General features: G+C 53.9%; 2 protein-coding genes across 3 annotated transcripts in view; one reads left to right on the top strand and one right to left on the bottom strand.

Moving 5' to 3' along the window:
• The window catches only part of EDC3 (enhancer of mRNA decapping 3), a 22708-nt gene extending 16505 nt beyond the window's left edge, over positions 1-6203 (top strand). Inside the window, exons 4-6 of the mRNA XM_010159916.1 lie at positions 2116-2269; positions 3818-4035; positions 5155-6203. Of these exons, the coding sequence (XP_010158218.1) occupies positions 2116-2269; positions 3818-4035; positions 5155-5489 (707 nt within the window). The 3' untranslated portion in view covers positions 5490-6203. The remainder of the gene's footprint in view (positions 1-2115; positions 2270-3817; positions 4036-5154) is intronic.
• A 2399-nt stretch (positions 6204-8602) lies between these two features.
• Positions 8603-17957, bottom strand: CLK3 (CDC-like kinase 3). 2 transcript variants are annotated; one of them, XM_010159914.1, is made up of 13 exons: positions 17815-17957; positions 17658-17663; positions 15278-15485; positions 13017-13110; positions 12677-12743; positions 11771-11887; positions 11151-11317; positions 10877-10971; positions 10415-10544; positions 9868-9950; positions 9470-9549; positions 9243-9333; positions 8603-8990 (listed from the first exon to the last, which is right to left on the bottom strand). In XM_010159914.1, exons 1-13 carry the CDS (start codon positions 17955-17957, stop codon positions 8805-8807), a joined length of 1467 nt encoding a protein of 488 aa, XP_010158216.1. In that variant the 3' UTR covers positions 8603-8804. The 2 variants fall into 2 exon arrangements, with proteins under 2 accessions (XP_010158216.1, XP_010158217.1); XM_010159915.1 differs by lacking the exon at positions 17658-17663.
• Between the last annotated feature and the right edge of the window lie 96 nt (positions 17958-18053).

The raw sequence follows: 18053 nt of genomic DNA, 5'->3' as shown, positions 1-18053 counted from the left end.
ATTTTACTGTTAGCTTGCAGGAATACCTCCAAATTGACTGTGAAAACCTTAAGATATACAAAACCTGCCATTTCCGCCGTAGCTTGACTTAGTGGTTTGTGACTGGGGCACCCTCGGGAAATACGGCATATGAATAACTCCTCGCAATTAAAACACACACTGCTTTTCTCATTTGAATATGGCACTTGCCTGTTGCGACCGGTTCTTGCTATGCTTCTTGTCTGCAGAAGGGTCCGTGAGTAACTGTCAGGTTTCCTCTCTGAGCGGATGTGTATGCTGATGCTGTGGCTGTTCCCCCGAGCGCTCCTATCACTGCTGAGCGTTTTCACTGGGCCGTGTCATGTTTCCCACTAGCACAGGCGGCCCGAGCCCTGCGGTGCTGCTCGGCGCTGGGCTGCCGTGAGCACCCGGGGGGCTGCCATCACCCCAGGTTGAGCAGCTGAGGGGAGTGCAAAGGTGCGTCGGGGCTGCTGGCCACGGAATGCTGCAGAAGCAGAGCGTGTGCCACGCTTTGGCCTGGTGCTTGGCGTTGCGCCAGAGCGATAGCAGGCGTCAGTCTGTCCTGGGCCTTTTTGACCCTTCGTGCCTGACTCTCATGCTGCTCTGTCCCACGGAGGAGGAACTCAGTGCGTTCCCCAGTAAGTTCACAGAGCCCTTGCTCAGCTGGACTCTGCTGGGGTTGCTTGTTTAGCTCTGCTCAGAGCTTATGAATGATGTGAACAGAAGGAGCTGAGAGCTCTCGCTGGCAGCTGTGCTCCAGCTATGTGACCGCCCTGTGTGGGGAGGGAGTTAAGCTGTGCTGCTTAGGTCGGAGCTCCTTGCAGGAGGCTCTATCAAGGGAAGAATAGCTTGTATTTCTGATTCTGCATAGGTGCAAGTCGTCAAACACAAAGCGAAGGGCTTGGCTATCAGAATTATTTTGGTGTAAGGTTAGCGTGAAGAGGCTGATTTCTGTGGCTGAAGATAATCAGGGAGATCTGGCTGGCTGCTGTGGCAGTTTTCTCATCTGTCATATTTTGCATTTCTCTCTCCATATACCAAGAGCAATTATTTTCAGTTTCCTTGTCCTTCGCTGTTCCACATACCACCAAAAACTTGCTGTGGCAGAGTGAGTTGCCTTCTAGTGGCAAGGAATCCTCTGTATTTGTTTCCAGGAAACATTACAGACGTTACTGCAGGATTTATTCCGGTGAAGTCAGTGCCAGCTTGGCCTGCTTGGAGAAGGAAAGTATAAGGAATTGGCTGGGACAGTTAGTCAGGTTTTGCATTTCTCTTACCTGCTGATTCCAGGAAGCTAGCTGTAGAAGCAAGTGGGAAGGATTGTATCGCTGCCTACTGCAGACGCAGTTCTTGGCACTTAACAAAACCTCTCTTGTTTGTTTTTCCCTTGATCCACATGCTGGAGCATTTCCTGACTCGCAGACCAGGCTGTCAAAACGTCTGAGAAGTATTTTTCTGCAGATTTCGTTCCTTCTGCTGCATCGTTCCCCTACTGCTTCAGTGGATTGTGATTCAGTTTTTGTGTCTGAAGCCAGCCCAGGTGGTGGGGACATCTACCTCGTAAACGTGGGATGTCTTCTTTAGCTGTGAGAGGGGGCTGGAAGTTTGGGGCTGGTGACTAGTGATGTCAGGAAGCTTAATACATTCTTTTGGTGGGATATTTGGTTCAAGCTTCACTTCTTTCACAGTGATGAGCAACACTTGTATGTTTGGGCATGGGTGTGGGTTAAAGCACTGGTGGCCTGGAGACGACTAAGAATGACCTTGATATTCAGTCTGTAAGTCAAAAAAGGCCTTCTCTGTCCACGTGCTCTAAAACTGCCAGCTGCCTGGTGGATTTGCATGGAAACGTGTATTATTTCATACTCAGCAGTTCCATTTAGCTGTCACTGCTTCACACAGAGTGAGCTGACGGATGTACTGGTTTGGATATACTGGGTAGGCTTGGAAGGAACCTGGATTACAGGGTTAAGCAGACCCTTGGTAACAGCTAATGAGCCTTTTCGCTGTCGTTATTTCTGTGTGCTGTTGTATAAAACCTGTCTGCAGCCTTCTGGAAAAGCCTCTGAGTATAACCGTTTGTGTCTTCCTCCCTCCCCTCTCTTTGAACCCTAGACTCCGGGCTGGTCGTTCCAAGCGTGTCTTACGAGCTTCACAAGAAGCTGCTCTCCGTTGCAGAGAAGCACGGGCTGACTCTGGAGCGGAGGCTGGAGATGACGGGCGTGTGTGCGAGTCAGATGGCCCTCAGCCTCCTTGGGGGACCCAACAGGTAAAGCTCTTCCCTTTACTCTGGGTTTGCCCCCTCTAAGCAGGGCTCGGCTTACCTGACCCACTACGTGGGGGTGAGGTAGAGGCAGCCTGGATGCCTGCTGCTGCTTGTGTTAGTCCCTCAGGGGTGCTGTCGCTGCTCTGCCTGCCTTGCCTCTGGAGGAAACACTCATCCCAGTGCCGTGCAGACCTGTGCTGTAGCTCATCTATCAGCCAGTTTCCAATTAATCATGAAAGGCTCAGGCTCCTGAAGCGGGGGAAGCCTTACAGTAGGCTTCCATGTTTGGGCTGCGTTTTTATTTTTTGTCTTCTCTAGAAACGGGGTGGCTGAACACACCATCTTGGATGAATGACTTACTAAGGGCTTCTTTTTGGCTCCTGTGGCCCAGAAGCAGAAGTGTCTCTTGAGTCAAAGATGAAACAGACAGAGCTGAGGTTTTTCTCTCCACTTACAGGGGATTTTTTCAGGGAATAGTGCTTTGCACAGGTGTAACCCAAGGCAGATTAAACCATTGCAGAATTTCTGGCAAGCTACTCCTTTACTCAAATAAGTAAACCTTTCCTTTGGGTTTTTTTACATGTTACAGTTTAGTGGCATCAGTAAAAGCAAAAATCAGCTCATGAAAACAAAGTGCTGCCTAGCTTTTCCCGATGCTAAATTAGCTTTCAGGCATCTGCACCCAAACTGAGAATGTCCTGCTCTTTTGGAGGGCCCAGGCTGATGGCAGGTTTGGAGCGCACTTGCTGCTCCCCGCATAGATGTACGTGCTGGCTCTTTTGAAGAGGTTCACTCTGTGCCTGCACTCGCCGTAGTTGTTGCTGTGGGCAAGCGATCACATGGTCTTTTAGACTGTTGATAGATGCTCCAAATGATTTGCCCTTGAAACGGAAGGTAAGCTGAAGTCTCCATCTGTTCGCCTGGCAGTACTTTACCAGGAGCTGACCACTTGCTTGGGAGCAGTAAGGGGTGACATACCAGGCAGCACCGACCCTATCAGCTGCAAATCCTCCTGTAAGCCACCCTTGGTGGCTTGCAGGCCAATTAAATAAATCAGCTTTATTTTGCAGTTGATGAGGCTTAGGGAGTAGAAGTTATTTTTCTTCTTTTTTACCGGTGGTTCTGCCAATAAGGTAACTCACTCCATACTTAGATTACCTATAGAATCTTATTTCTTTTAAAGAGGGGTAGAGGAAAAGAAATTCTGCTAAAAAGGGAGAAAATAAAATGAAGTCCAGCCAGCACTGGATTCATGCTGGCTATGGAAGCAGCGATAACACCCCCTGCTTTGAAAGTATGGGTTGGCTTTGTGATGAAGCAGGATAGGCTGGGACCTTGTGCTCTGCGCTGGGTGCAAGGAAGTCTTGAAGGGAACCTGCCAGCAGAGCAGCTCTCCAGTGTCAGCGCTACAAAAGGATGTGGGTTCCTTCTCGAGGCAACGGAAGATTTGCAAAACACCTGTAAATTTGCATTTTACTGAGTTGTTTCTCTTGCAGGAAGAAGGCAAGAGATGCTTAGGTTTATAAAGCCCCCTTTTTCTCTCTGTTGTAGGCTGAACCCGAAGAACGTGCATCAGCGGCCCACGGTCGCCCTGCTATGTGGCCCCCACGTGAAGGGGGCCCAGGGGGTCAGCTGCGGACGACACCTCTCCAACCACGACGTCCACGTCATCCTTTTCCTGCCTAACTTTGTGAAGATGCTGGAATCCCTCACCAACGAGCTGAACCTTTTCAGCAAGACGCAAGGCCAGCAGGTGTCCAGCGTCAGAGGTGAGTGAGCCAGGAGCAGCTCTGCTCCGCACCGCCCTCACCGAGCCCGGTGCCGCTCAGCTGCCCGGTGCCTGCCCGCTCCGGTGGCACCACCTAGTGGCGCTGCCATCGGTGGGTGGCTGGTCGGGGGCTGGCGGAGGCTCAGGGGCTCGACAGAGGAGCGGTTGTGCTGGTACAGATGTTTCCTCTGTGAACAAATACGGAAGAGTCGCTGTATGGATCTGAGTCAGACCAGCCCTGCTCTTAGGATAAGGGCCTGCCTTGTTCAGCCTATTGAAACTGCAACTAAATGAGCATCCAGCTGCTCCAAACCCAGCAGTCGGCTTTGCTGAACGAGTCCCGGCGGCTGTCAGCATTCAGAGCTCTTGGTATGCCCCAGAATAAACTGATGCTTTGTCTCCTGTGAGAGAGCTGGCATCTGTTTGTCACTTCCCCAGCGGTATTTTCAAACCTGTTTCATTCAGACTTCTCGGGAAAAACAAACGTGGGGCTTTGGGCTCTGCACAATGTTTTGTGTTGTAGCAGGGCAGGGGGGCTGTGTTGTGCTGGCTGAGCTACTTGACTGTTAGAAGAAAGATTGCACGAAGGACTTGTGATCCGTCAGGTACAGGGAATGCAGGGGCTGTGGTACAGAGCAGGTGAGTGCAGTGAGACCGAGGCAGCTCAGTGGGGCAGGCAGCAGTGCAGCACTCAAGCAGCCTTTCAGTAGCAGAGCTAGTTGGCGTGTTCCAGGAAAATAGGCCTTTTTTTTAAGCTTTAATAATGGTCCTTTTATAATGGTGAGAGAACACCACTGCTTCCCTGGGCTGCCTGGACTGGTGAGTCAGTGCAGGGGCTGCATCTGGGGCTGCTGAAGTGCTGACCATTTGATGAGATTTTGTACCTGAGGGTCTGTGAATGTTCTCCAGAGCGCCAAAGCATTCTTCCATATCAGCCTTTGTGTCTTTTGCAGAAGGATGGCAGTAACAGCAGGTAAGGCCAGACTGGATGCAGTGAGACTGTGGGTGCTAGAGGGAAAACTGAAAAATCTGCTGGCAGTGTGAGGAGGGAAGGCACCGAGCCTAAGTTTGTGGTTTCAGGCTGGCCCTCAGCACTCAACAGTGTTTGTGTTTCTTCCAGATCTCCCAGATACCCCCGTTGACCTAGTGATCAACTGCCTGGATTGTCATGAAAATGCCTTTTTGAGAGATCAGCCTTGGTACAAAGCAGTCGTGGACTGGGCCAACCAGAACCGGGCCCCCGTCCTCAGCATAGACCCTCCAATAAACGAAATGGAGCAGGGCATTGATGCCAAGTGGTCGCTGGCCTTGGGCCTGCCCCTGCCCCTGGGCGAGAGGGCAGGGCGCGTGTACCTCTGTGACATTGGCATTCCCCAGAAGGTCTTTCAGGAGGTGGGAATAAACTACCACTCGCCCTTCGGCTGCAAATTTGTCATCCCCCTCCACTCCACTTAGAGCTCATCCAGCCACACGGCTCTGCAGGGAGAGAAGAGAAAAGGAGGAGGTCTGTCAAATAAGCTGTCCAGTGGATCCTGACTAGTAAACTCGTGACGCCTTAAGGATGTGAAGTTCTGGAGTTTTGTTTGCAGAAGAAACACTCTGTATTAAAAAAAAAAAAAGAGAAAATAATCAAAGTGAAACAAAAAAAGAAGGAAGTGAATGTTCCTGCAAAGCTGTTTTCATTCTCTAGTGCCATTGTATGAAGGAACACGCAGGAAGGTGGTGCCTGTCCCCAGCGGAGGCAGCTGCTCTTGTCCAGGCCCGGCCAGACGGCTGTTTAGTGAGGGGGTGTACATGGAGGTGCTACAAGTGACCGATGGTTTGGAGATGTTTCTCAGTCCCTGTGGGTGGATAGGCCCAGCAAGGGGCGTCCAGGTGGGAACAGCACCCCCTGATTGTGTAGAAATACCTTCTGTTGCAGTTGTACCAGGAGGGAGGATTTGGTTTCGTTCTGTTGTTCTTTTTGACTCCCCTCTCCCCCATTTTATATTCCTGAAGGCAGTTGTAGCTCACTCTCCCCCCTGGACCCTGCAGCCCCTCAAGAGGAGCGTTCCCTCTTCGGAAAGCTTGTGTCTGAGCCAGAAGTGCTCAGGTTGCACAGGCTCTGGGAGCACAGATGTCCTCAGCTAGGCCTTACTTGCTTATATGCTCTGTTGGCTTTTTGTTTGTCCGCTCGGTGGGTGAAGCCCAGGTTGATGGGAGCAAGGCGTGTAGTGGAAAAGTGCTTTTCCAGGGTAGTTGGGTTGGTTTTTTCTTCTTTCTGGCACAGTGAGTGGCTGAATCAGGGAAAAGATAGTGAAGCCAGCGCAGTGTCACACTGAGTTTTTGTGGTGTATGGTGCAGGTGATGTTCGGGTGGGTTTCCTCGGTGCTTCCAATATCCCTCCCACGCTCAGTGTGGTTTGGGAAGTAGGTCATGGATCCATTCATTCCCTTTGGGCTTGGTGCAGTGCCTAGAGTAGGGACAAGCTGAGAAGCCATCAGCCAGCTGGCTTCGGGAATCGGTCGCGCGGGCTCCCTGCGCGCTGCTGATGCCATGAGCGTGGGCAGTGCTTGAAGCTCTGCTGCTCTTCTGGTACCGTACCTGTCCCCAGAGCTCCTGCGCATACCTAAACCTCGCACAGACCCTGTTACGGCATCTGGGAGAGCTTCCGAGCTTCCAACGGTGCCTCTTCTCCAGGGGAGCTGGATCCCTTCCAGGGCAGAAGCGCAGGGGCGTGCGTAAGTGGTCATCTGCTGGGCAGCTGCCTGTGGCTCTGCTCTGTTAAGCCGGTGGAGTCCCACTTAGCAAACCTACTGATCCACTTGTGCTGAGTGGGGAGGATTTACAGGTCAGTCTTTCATCTGCTTAGAACAAAGGCCAAGTCTATCAGAGGAGGAGGGAAGAAACTTCCCGGGTTGAAAAGCAGCAGCTGAGTAATTAAGATTGCCTGGGAGCGTGGAAGACCCAGCCCAAAAGGATGGGAGGCTGGTGAGCGCAGGGCTTGCCCCCGCTGCTGCCTGAGGTCTCGTCCCCTGCCAAACCGCCTGCACCTCGCCGTATCTACCTCAGCAGGACGAAGGGCTCTGCCCCTCTCGGCGGCTGGCCCCCGGGTCCCCCTGAGCCTCTTTCCCCGCCGAGGGTTGGGTGACTGAACCGTGTCGGCTGGCTTGTGCGGAGGGCCTGGGTGGCTTCGCGGGGCCGGGGGGGCGGCTCTGCCCTCGGGCCGTTCTCCTGTGGGAAGGGCAAAGCCGAAGCAGCTATTCCTCAGGTGAACCGTGTTTCAGCCGAAACTGCGGCGACGTTTAACAGGCCACGCTGGGAAGGGGTAGCCACGTGGCCGGTCACTGAGAGGACAGATGCGAGGCTTCCCCCTGCCCTTCTTGTTTCTTTGGCTGTTCCAGCTCCATCTAATCTTCAGCCAGGCAGAGGAGCTGGCCTAAAAAGGTGGCCGGCCATCCCTTGGTCGTTGCCGTAGCACAGTGTTAGCTTTAGCCCCCTTATGCTCACTTTCCTTGCTCGAGGCAGTAAGCGAACATGCTGTTCCAGTTTCTGCTTTCCCTGAGCGGGGCCGCAGGCTGTTTGCGCCCGGCTGTTAAACTGTCGGTTGTGCGCACCGAGCAGGAGCGGCGTAGAGTGGTCAAGGCTTCGTCGCGGGCCCGTTTCCTGCCTCTCCGCTGCTGCGTGACGTGCCCAGGAGGACACTGAACCGGGTTGGGCTGTTTTTTTGCGAGGATGGCAGCCGGGATCTGGTCTGTGCTGGCTGCTGCATACCTCCGGGAAGCACGATGGCCCCTTGCAGCAATGAAGTTCCCTATGTTTAAGCAAAAAAACCCCGATAAATAAATAAAGCGAGCAGTGTTGCATAACAGGAGAGTACAGACCCTTATGTAAGGAAAGGGATTCCCAGTCCCTAGCTGTGCGGAGGATTTAGGGCGCAGCGGGCAGCTTTGGGCTGCGTTTGGCGCGGTTACGCTTCCCTGTGTTCGCTTTTTCTGGAGCCAAGAGCCGATGCAGGTGTCTGGCTGTACTTGCCCTCCGATGCAGAGGCTACTGGCCTCACCCACGTGAAATGCATCTTGTGTGCAGGTGTGAGCTCCTCTGGAGCACTTGAGACACCCGGAAAGGGATCTGGGTCCCTTCTTCTCCCCCTTCCCCCACATTGCCAGAGTTCATTGACAGAATGGAACACATTTTTATCTGTCTTTCTCCCCACAACCTTCCCCACTGCCATGGGAACTGCGGGTGAGTGCTGCTCTGGTCACTGCCACGTGACGATCACTGCGCTGTGTCACCGCTCGATACTCCCATTTGTGACCTGATGTTTGTAACGACTCGTTCCTGCCGCTGCTGGGGGATGTCCTGAAATAAAGTGCAACTATTCATGTGTGCTATTTGTGTGCAGCTATTTATTTGTGTGCTGTCATTCCAGAGCCTGACCCCGTAGCTGGAGTGAGAAAGGGAGAGCTCAGTCCGTTCCCCCTCCAGTGAAGCCAAGATTCATGCTGCTTCGGTTCCCGTTAATTTTTCAACATCATCTCCTTCCTTTGCAGAGAAAAGGGAGCAAGAGAACCCCAGACCTGCCTACAAGGGAAGTATCAAACAATAAGAAACACTTTATTTTAACTTTACAACATATAAATAGACAAATCTGTGCTTTCCAATGTAGCTTTTCTTCCCCTCCCCAGGGTCCTTGTCACAGTGCCCCAGCCCCGCTGAGCTCTAAGGGAGCGCGTGGGGCCGGACCCCCCGTATGTACAAGTGCAGCTGGCACCGTGCCCTCCCCGGCCGTCATCTGCTCAGGTCCCGGCTGGCACCTCGGCCGCACAGCATCCTTTCCTCTGCGGAGAGGCCAGCAAAGAAGGGATGCAGGAGGGCTTCCGAGAACGTGATGCGCCGGGAAGGGTCGAATTCTAACATCCTCCTCATCAGGTCGAAGAGCTGTGCGTGCTCCAGCGAGTCGTGCAGCATGTATGTCTGAAAGAGATGGGCGAGGGAGAGAGGCATGGGACTCGGGTAGGCTGAATCCTAGGCCCTCGTTCTGTGATACACTGCGAGGCAAGGGCTGTTTCCATCCTTAAGCATCCCTCCACATCCCTCGTGGGATTCCCTAGTCCTACTTCAGCCAGACCAATACACTTCTGTTAGTGCAGATGAGAGTCTGGGGCTCAGTCGGAGCCAGATACTACAGGGAACTCCCAGCCCTCTGCCCCAGAGAGCAGCACCTACCCGCAGGGGCTTGCAGTTCTCCTGGACATATCTCCCATCGGACGTGTTCTCATCCCACACCAGGTTCCCATTGTGGAAATATTTTTGCTTCCTGGAGAGGAGAAGTGGGGTTCAGTGAGGCTACTGGTGGGACAGACCCCCAGCACGTGTCCCATGGTTACGCCACGGGAACTGTACCCTGCCGAAACAGTTGGCCAGCCCATCTGCGTTCAGGAAGAGGTTCTCACCGAGTTTTGTGGACCATGTGAGATGGAATGGGCCCGAGGATTTTTTCCATCATGACAAGATGCTCGCGGTTCTCATGGGTCTGTAAGGAGAGGAGCAAGGTGCATTACTGGGAGATGGGACAGCAAAAGCTTTGTGCCCCGCACAAGCACAGGGGAAGAAGAGACAAGCCTCTATTGGGAATGCTGTGGCTCCTGTCCATCTGCTTCCTCTCTTGATTTTTCCGTTCTTCACAGGGACACCCGAAGTGATCTGAACCTTGTCCTTCGAGCAAGGCAGGAGTCCTCAAACCGTGAGGTTTTCTGAGCTTATTTTCAAACTCAGCTTCTGCTTCCTAGCACTTGCCCTGCGTTTCCATTCCCTTCACATTAAAGATTCTTAGGGTACAAAAGAATCCTACCTGGAGGAGCGTGAAGCCACGGTAGTACTCAAAGAGAATGCAGCCAGTACTCCAGACGTCGCATGGCTGTGCCCAGCCCAGCTCTGCAAAGAACATGGAGTTAACTCTGTGCTCCCAACATCTCCCACCAGATCTCTACCAGCTCCTTCCTGAAGCTGCAGGGATTACACAAAAACAGGCCTAGAAGTTTATCTGTGGCACTTTCTGGTGCTGCACACTGGCAAGAGGACTGTCAAGTCCCCCCACCCCAAACCCTTGTTTCACCTTATGCTGACTCCACATTCCCTTGGAGCTAATTTGAGTGCTTCCTGAGTCTCCCGGGCTTTCCTCAGCTATCCGCACTCCACGCCAAGGGCCTGCACTATCCATGAATGCTTCCCGTACAATCCAGACCTCGGGACCACTGAGGTAGTGTTGCAGCAGCACACGGAACAGAGTGTCCCCAAGAACTGGAGTGCTCTCACGCTGGTTTTCCTCTAGGCAGCACCACTCTACGGCATCCCTGGGACAACTCTTCTCCTCCTCCCGACACGCCAGCGGTACTCACCCAGAATCACTTCGGGTGGACGGTAGTGCCGGGTGGCCACGATAGTGGTGTGGTGCTCGTGGTCGAAGGTGGCGCTTCCGAAGTCCGCCACGCGAATGCTCGTGTTCCGAATGGATTTCTCCTCACAGCTCTGCAAGCAAACAACAAGTCCTCAGAGCTGGTTCGGGATTGAGCCAGGCTTTGAGAGTTCTGACCCCGAACTGCCGTGGCTGCACTAATCAGAAGGATTATAACCCAAGCTCTGAGCTCTTTACATCTCAGCTCAGTGTTACAGAAAGCTGCTGGACTCTCCACTGCACGGCCTGTGGCCGCTGAAGCAGTCCGAAGGCTTTTGGAAGGCACGGGAGAAAGAAGAGGCCTGGCTTCCAGTTTGTTCCCACTAAACAGACTCTTAAGGCCCTGGAACAGGGAGGGAAAGGCAGGCTATTCCTGGTCTATTCACTTCTTTCGGACATAACCCACCTTCTTCTCATTGTACAGAGTGTCAAAGTCTGAGTTGACAAACAAGATGTTTTCTGGCTTGAGGTCAGTGTGAGTCAGCTGGTTGTCGTGTAGAACTGCAGAGGTGGCAGAGAGGAGAGAGAAACAAGCGTCCGTAAGAACCACGCAGTAAAGCACCCGTACGACTCTGCCCATCAGAGCACCACGTGGGGCCAAGCCAACTCCCCCTCGGCTCCCTCCCAGCCCGCTCCAGTGAGGCATCGTCGCCCCAGCAGGCCGGCCCCGGCTGACTTACATCTCAAGGCGTGGCAGAGCTGGTAGGCCATGTGCCGGATCTGAGGGAGAGGGTAGGGCTGGAAGTTGTTCTCCTTCAGGAACTCGAAGGTGTTCTTGCCCAGAAGCTCAAAGGCGATGCACATGTGGCCGTGGAAGTTGAACCAGTCTGACATCAGGACACACAAGCTGTGCAGAGAGAAGGACGCAAGGCTTAACCGCCACCCAGGGACTCGGCAGAGCAGTCGGTCTCCCAGTTGCTGACTACTTCAGAAGTGGTTGGTGAGCAAAAGCTCTGAGCCAGCTGACTCAGCAGCACAGACATCCCCTCCCCATCTTGCTCAGCCACCTTTAGAGTCTCCAATTCCAGCGGGACAAGGCAGCAGGTGGTTGGTAGAGGAGTTTGGGTTCATTTTTCCACACTAGGACTCGGCGTGTTTAAGATTTTTAAGTAAACGGGTGTTCAGCAGAACTAGGGAGACTCTATTCCAAAACGCAGAGGAATGAGAGTTTTCCCCCAGAAAAGAAGCAGGTGGCAGGTTTTGCAGCCCTCAACCCCGTGTTTCTTCAGACACTGCCCAAGCAGACCGCTTGTCTGTGAGGACATGGTACTGCCCACCCAGGAGCCTTGCGGGAACTTACAATTTGTTCTCCTTGTCCTTCTCTTTGATTTTTTTCAGGACGTTAATTTCCAGCCTGGCTGCTTCTCGGTATTTTCCAACATTTTTTATGATTTTCAGCGCCACCTGAGATTTGCCTCTGTCAGGGAAAAGACAAAAAAGGATGGCATCAGGGAAAAAGCCTACGTACACACACCCTTAGTCCCCAGAGAGAGGGCACGTCCCCGTTACTCCAGTCGTGCTCTCTCACACGTTAAGAGCCTTAGTCATTTCTGGGTCCCAGCGCAGCTTTATGCCACTTGACCAGCGGGTGGGTGAGTACCCACACGGAAACCTGAAGCGACAGACCACTGCTGGCGACGCTCAGAAGGGGCTGCGGGCAGCTCTGCAAGCACACCCATTCCTGACACAGCACTCCGTAAGGTCACTGCGCCTCCAGCAGCCACCTCCCCGCTCCCACAGTGCCAGGGATTTCTGAGGAGGCAGGACGTCCCAGCGGCTCCTGTACTAAGCTGACCCCACAGCTTGGAGCCAGACAAAAAGTCAGGAAGGGACAGGGGTCGGGTGCAATCACAGGAGAGGTTAAAAAAAGAAGTACCCATCAAATGAAGGGCTGCCTGCCCCATCCCTCAGCCCGAGTTTGCCGCTGTAGCAGCAGGGCAGCCTGTGCTGAAGCTCTCGGCCGCTGAACGAACTCCCCTGCTTCCCTTAACACGTCAGCCTGTCGACACGGGGGGCTCAGGGAGGAACCAGGCCCCTTTCCGCGTGCCACGAGAAGCGACCTCTGCCACTGAGACAAGTGGTAGGTGATGGCAGTTCGGTCCCGCAGAGCCCAGGCCCGCGCAAAACCGTCAGCGTTAATCCTGCCCCGCTTGCCAGCGTGTTGCACGAGGGACAGCCAAGTGACCTGGCAGGGAATGGTGCCCACCTGGCATGGTCCACACACTCCACCACTTTGCCAAAAGTGCCTTCGCCGAGGCTGCCGACGATTTCATCTAGGAGAGAAAACAGCAGCGGAGGTGAGCTTCGGCGGCTTGGCGAGAGCTGAGGTCCTGCAACTTCACAGCAATAAAATGTCAAAGCAAAAAATGTCTCTCACTGCTACGCTCTTTAAAACTCAAGTGTCTATTGTCTGCCTCAGGCAATTTACTGCTCGGTCCATTTATAAGCAATAAAACACTAGAGACCCCTCCAGTACAATGAGAGAGATCTCGTCTAACATGGGGATAGAAAGTAGAGAGGTAAAGTTTTACGAAAGGTGGCTGTACATCGCTCTTGAAGCCAATCGCCGATCCTGCACACCAGGTGGCCTTCCTTGTCATCTTCCACGCTCCTGCTGCGCTTACTGCTCTGTTGGCTTCTCTGTACACACCGCCCCCCGAAACGGCATACGACCAAGCGCGCACAGCGGGCGGTTCCGAGCGGCAGGATTGTGTTGTCATTCAAAGGTGGAGGTGACGGTGCGTCGGTGGTTGGATTTTCCAGATCCCAGCATTTCATAAGGCACACAGCATATATAACGATAGGGATATTGCAAGGGACACGTCAAGACACAAACTAACTTCAAAACAGAAAAGTAATCAACAGCTACAGGTACGTAAAGAAAACTCTCATTAGCTATGGCCTCTGGTGCTGCCGCCTCTTGGGCAGGAAAGTGCCCCCCTCTTCTCTGAAGGGAAGCAGCAGCTGGGAAGCTCCAGAGTTAAGGTGGCTTGGCTTGGCACCACTGTTCCCCACAGAGGAGCCGCTTCCTCCCCAGCACCGGAGGATGCTGCCAGAGCCACGAGAAGATGGAAGGCTTTGCCAGAAGAACGTCATTTTCTCCGCTGGCAAGCGTGCCGAGGGGTATACGAGCTGTCAGCTTGGACAAGCTGTCCAGTAGAAGCCAGAGTAGCAGTTCTCCCTCTGCAGCCTGCTCTTTTGTACCTCAGTGAACAATCGCCAGCCACCCAGAGCCATGTCCTGCCCCGGCCACCAACCAGCCCTTCCCCTCTTGAGAGGACCAGCTACCACCCTGACCTAGATCCACACGCCCGCCTGGCTGCAAACAGACCTGGCGTTGCACGTCAGCCCGAGGATGCGATTTTAAGCCTTTAGGAACAGGACAGTTAAATTAATCCCCAGGGAGCGTTTCACTCCACTTCAGGCCTCCGCTCAAGGTGCGAGGTCACATTCCCCCCTGCTACTGCCGGCTTCTACTGGAAAACCAGCTGAACGTTCCTGAAAGGACCCAGGGTCCACAAAGCAAGCTGCCCTACTTCCTGAGATTTTCTAGGTAGCTTTAAAAATAGTTACAGTCTCTACAGCCAAAGAAATTAATACAAAGCTCTACATTTCCATGCCTGAGCTTCTATCAGGCTTCTGTTGCCCCTCACCACCCCCCCCAGCCAGTCCAAACTACAGTCAGACCCCCCAAGGTCAGCTGAAACAGAGGAGAAGGTAGGGAGGACAGTTGTGACAGCAGCGAGACTTCAAAGGATTTAGGTCACGCCAGCCCAAACCTGCACACCGTCACCACCGCACGCACGCACACCGCGCTGCAGCGCCTTCATCAGAACCCTGGCTCTTCCTAACGCTACAGCTAAAATTCAACGGGAAAGGAAGAAAGGGAGGAAAGCAACAGACCGTCAGAAGGCCCCGGCCATGCAGGTATCTGCTCTAACTGCAGGGAGCAGGAGTTGGTCGTTTAGTTGTAGTAACGTGTAAAGCAACAAACTTGTCAAAGATGGAAACGTTCCTTACAGGAGAGAAGCAGTGAAGCAGAGCCATTCGGTCTGATACCTGCTCCCTCTTTCAGGGAACTCCTGGGACCAGCCTCCCCACCCAGGTCCGAATATTCCTTGTTAATCCTTGAAAGGAACACTGCCTGTCGGGGTGGAAAAGGGGGAGGTTTCCAAAGAAGCTGAAATCCAAGGGCACTTATGTGGAAATAGGCAGAGAGGACAGGACACGTGCATATCCTCAGAAGGTGGAAGCCCTTCGCTAAGCACAGAGGGAGGGGGGTTAATAACCACGGGGCTAACGCCTCGGGAGAACCCGGTGGATCGCTCCCATCTGGTACAGAACCCTGGCACAAAGTCCTGGCTTTGAGGGAGCGCTCCGCACCGCCGCTGCATGCCGAAACCCCCGCAGAGCAAGCAGCAGCAGCGCGCAGAGGCCAAGCCCCAGCCGCGTATAACCTGAGCGCCGACCGATCCCCAGCAGCCGGGCTGGCCTGCAGCCAAGGCTCACCCTCGGCAGCCCGTCACGTGCGCACCGTCCGCGTCTTTCCCCGATCCCCTCCCCGGCCGTAAAGAACACAGCTCGGCTTCCTCACGTACTAAGGCTACGAGGGGCTAGACTAGTAAAAACCAACAGCTACAAACGCTTCCCGCTTAACAAGACACAGATTTTGGGCTCTACCTTCAACGTCATGTAAACAGACACAAAAACGGGATTAGAGGTACTCACCCAGTGTGCTCAGAGCTGAAAGGAGGTAAGAGCAGTTAAGACCCTGAACGATCCTGAACTCATTGTGGATGCTACTCACCGAGGAGGTACTGCTACAAGACCTGGTCCTGCGTTTCCGGCAGTAATGCTGATGCTTCCTCGGATGGTGCTGCTCTCTGCCTCTGGATCGCCGCCAGTTTCGCGAGCGGGTCGAGTAATAGTCCTCTCCAAAAGACGGGCTTCGGTCTTCAAATCTGTAGGCGTCGCTGTCCCGTCTGTATCTCCTGTGATAAGGCATCCTGTCATGGCTGTAGCACAAACAAGAATGCATTTATGAGCCTGGAAAAGCACAGAAGCTGAAACAAAGTGCTGTTACTCCCAGGCCCTGGTGGCAGGGAAACCACAGCAAGCATCGTGGCTTCAAACCACCCCTCCGCTGCAGCTTGTATGCTGACCGCTCCTCCAGTACGGAAGAGAAAGTTTGAGGGGGAAGATGGTGTGGCACTCCCACGTTTCAAGGAGCTGGAGGGAAAACACCCACTTTGAGCTCAGTCTGAGCCGCCTACCTCATCTGAGCCACCTCTGGCACCGCACGCAAGTGTTTTTCCAAGATCGTTTCTCCTCCCCCAGGAAGGACTCTCATTAGTTGTTGAACAAACAAGAACTGGAGGCAGTGACAGTGCCTTAGTCACCACCCCAGTGGGGACCGGAGTCCTCCGTACAGCGCGCCTTTGGCGCACCAGCACACCAGCTCAACACATCATTAGCGAGAGCCAGCAGGAAAAGTCGGTCTCCGTAGTACAGCCAAGCTCCCACACCTCTTGCAACAACCAAAGGCTGCAAGTATGCATGGGAAATTTTAGGCCAAGCTCATGTCTGCACCGGGAAGGGCCAGAAGACCTCAGACAAAGCTCCGGTGTGTGAGTATTTACAAGCTGGCATCACACACGCAGCTTTAGGTGCTGAGTGTGTGCCTTAACAAAGAAAGCAGCTCTCCCCGCCCCACGCTCCGAGTATCTGCGTGCTGCAAGCGCCTCAAGCTACAGCTGCGATTCTGAAACTCCTGCCTTTTGCTCTGCAGGTCCCACGTGCTCCCTTGGCTTCCTTCTTTCAAACAGGACAGCAAAAACTGTACCACACAGCAGTGGCCTGCTTGTACCCCCAAAAGCACGACTGTCTTCTCCACCTCGGCCGTTACCGTTGGTCTAATAAACCAGGCCCCGCTACAAGCCTCGCTTCGCACGTCATTAAGCGAGGAGCCGCTTTTTAGGTAGAAGATGTTGCAACTGGGAAATAAGAACAGCGTGTCAGCTTTCCAGTGACAAACAGCAGTATTTTGGGCAGACGCCTGGCCACGTGGACGCTGTTATATGTACCTCGCTGACAGCAACAGCAACGGCTTCTCCAACCAAGGCCTCACTGCAGCTGCTTCAGTCCGGAAACAGGAACTTCTGCTGCGTGCGCCTCTCTGCTCTGGCAACAACTAGCTCTCTCGCTGACAGCCTAATGAGACGCGGGCATGCGTGCGGTGTTCATCTCATCTCGCATCAAGATTTAAACTGCCTGCCAAGACCACAGTGGCTCTAGGTGGCCACTGAACTATCCAAAACACAAAAACCACCCCCAGTGGCCCCACTCCAGCACCGATACTCAACTCCAAACACACCTTCATGAACCTTCCGCGTGTGCTTTTAAGTACACAGGGCTCAGAAACGACAACCTAAAATACAGAGGAGATGGGGAACCTGCGCGAGGCTCGCAGCCTGAGACTAAAGGGGCAGGCAGGTTTTCACCTACCAACAGCCTGTTTTCATCCACATCCATCCTACATAACCCATCAGATGAAAGACTGGCAAAGCCCATCGTGTGCGTCAGCTACATTTCACAACCCGCTTCCTCCAGGTAAACAAAAGCCAGGCTTGGAAGAGACATTAATCTGTAGAACATTCCAGGAATTTAAAGGTGAACTCAGCTCCCGTCTGGCTGCACCTGCCCTGTTCAACCAGTGGAGCCACGCCAGCTCCGGTACCACAAGCCACGAGGACTGCCAGCCTGTTTCGGTGGCGCACCGCAACGTGTCCGCACGTGGCTCCCGTCTCTGTTCCAGAATTCTCGCCGCAGCTCCTGTTACCAGAGGCCTTATCCACCCCGCTTCCAGTACCCAATTGTCCCTGTGGAAACGCTGAACAAAGAGAGGATCAGAGGTAAAACTGCAGAGCCGAAGCAGAAAAGAGCAGTTAGCGGCGCTCAGAACCTTTCCGACAGCGCAGGTGAGGGGAGAGTGTTGGTGCTTTAAATCTGGTTTGTGATCATTTCAGAGGGAAATGGGTTGTGGGGAGAGAAAGACTTTAAAGCCTCCACAGCACGAGAACTGGGAAACGTCATTCCAAGGCAGGCTGTTCTCCTGCATTCATAGGGAAGGCAATGCTCCAGGAAGGATTTTTGACCAGATGCGGGCACGTACAGGGAAAGGCACACACGATTTACTTCCACCGCTGGGATTTACGGGTTTAAAGCTGATCCGCCGTCGGGAAACGAACGCTGCTCTGAAACGTGAGCAGCACCGCGGAGCAGCGCCCGTGAGGTCACCGCCTGGAGCTGGCAGGTGTGCCTGCCTCTGCCCAAACCTGCTCTCACCTTCTCGACCTCCTGGGGAGATCCCTCCGGGGGGGGTACCGCAGCCTCCCCTCGTAGTCTCTGCTACGAGACCTCCTCCTCTTCCACCGCTGAGCCAGGTAGCTCTCCTGCTCCGGGGACCGGTATCGCTTACAGTGATGCATCTGGGGAGACGAGAGGATTCCGGGTCGCCACCACCGGCCTTCCGCCCGCTCCCGGGGGGGCAGGGCCTTCCCGCCCCACCGGCGCCCCCTCACCCG

The sequence above is a fragment of the Eurypyga helias genome, unplaced genomic scaffold (genome assembly GCF_000690775.1).
Source record: "Eurypyga helias isolate BGI_N326 unplaced genomic scaffold, ASM69077v1 scaffold46449, whole genome shotgun sequence".
In the NCBI taxonomy this organism is placed as follows: domain Eukaryota; kingdom Metazoa; phylum Chordata; class Aves; order Eurypygiformes; family Eurypygidae; genus Eurypyga; species Eurypyga helias.
This window is presented reverse-complemented; position numbering and strand designations above follow the sequence as displayed.

Excerpts from the sequence above, each read along its gene's own strand:
- CLK3 (XM_010159914.1), bottom strand. The coding sequence starts at position 17,957 with ATGCATCACTGTAAGCGATACCGGTCCCCGGAGCAGGAGAGCTACCTG. Across the intron at positions 11,318-11,770 it reads AAGGACAAGGAGAACAAATT|CTTGTGTGTCCTGATGTCAG; the intron begins GTAAGTTCCCGC and ends CTCTCTGCACAG. Across the intron at positions 9,951-10,414 it reads TCCACCCGAAGTGATTCTGG|AGCTGGGCTGGGCACAGCCA; the intron begins GTGAGTACCGCT and ends TGTTCTTTGCAG.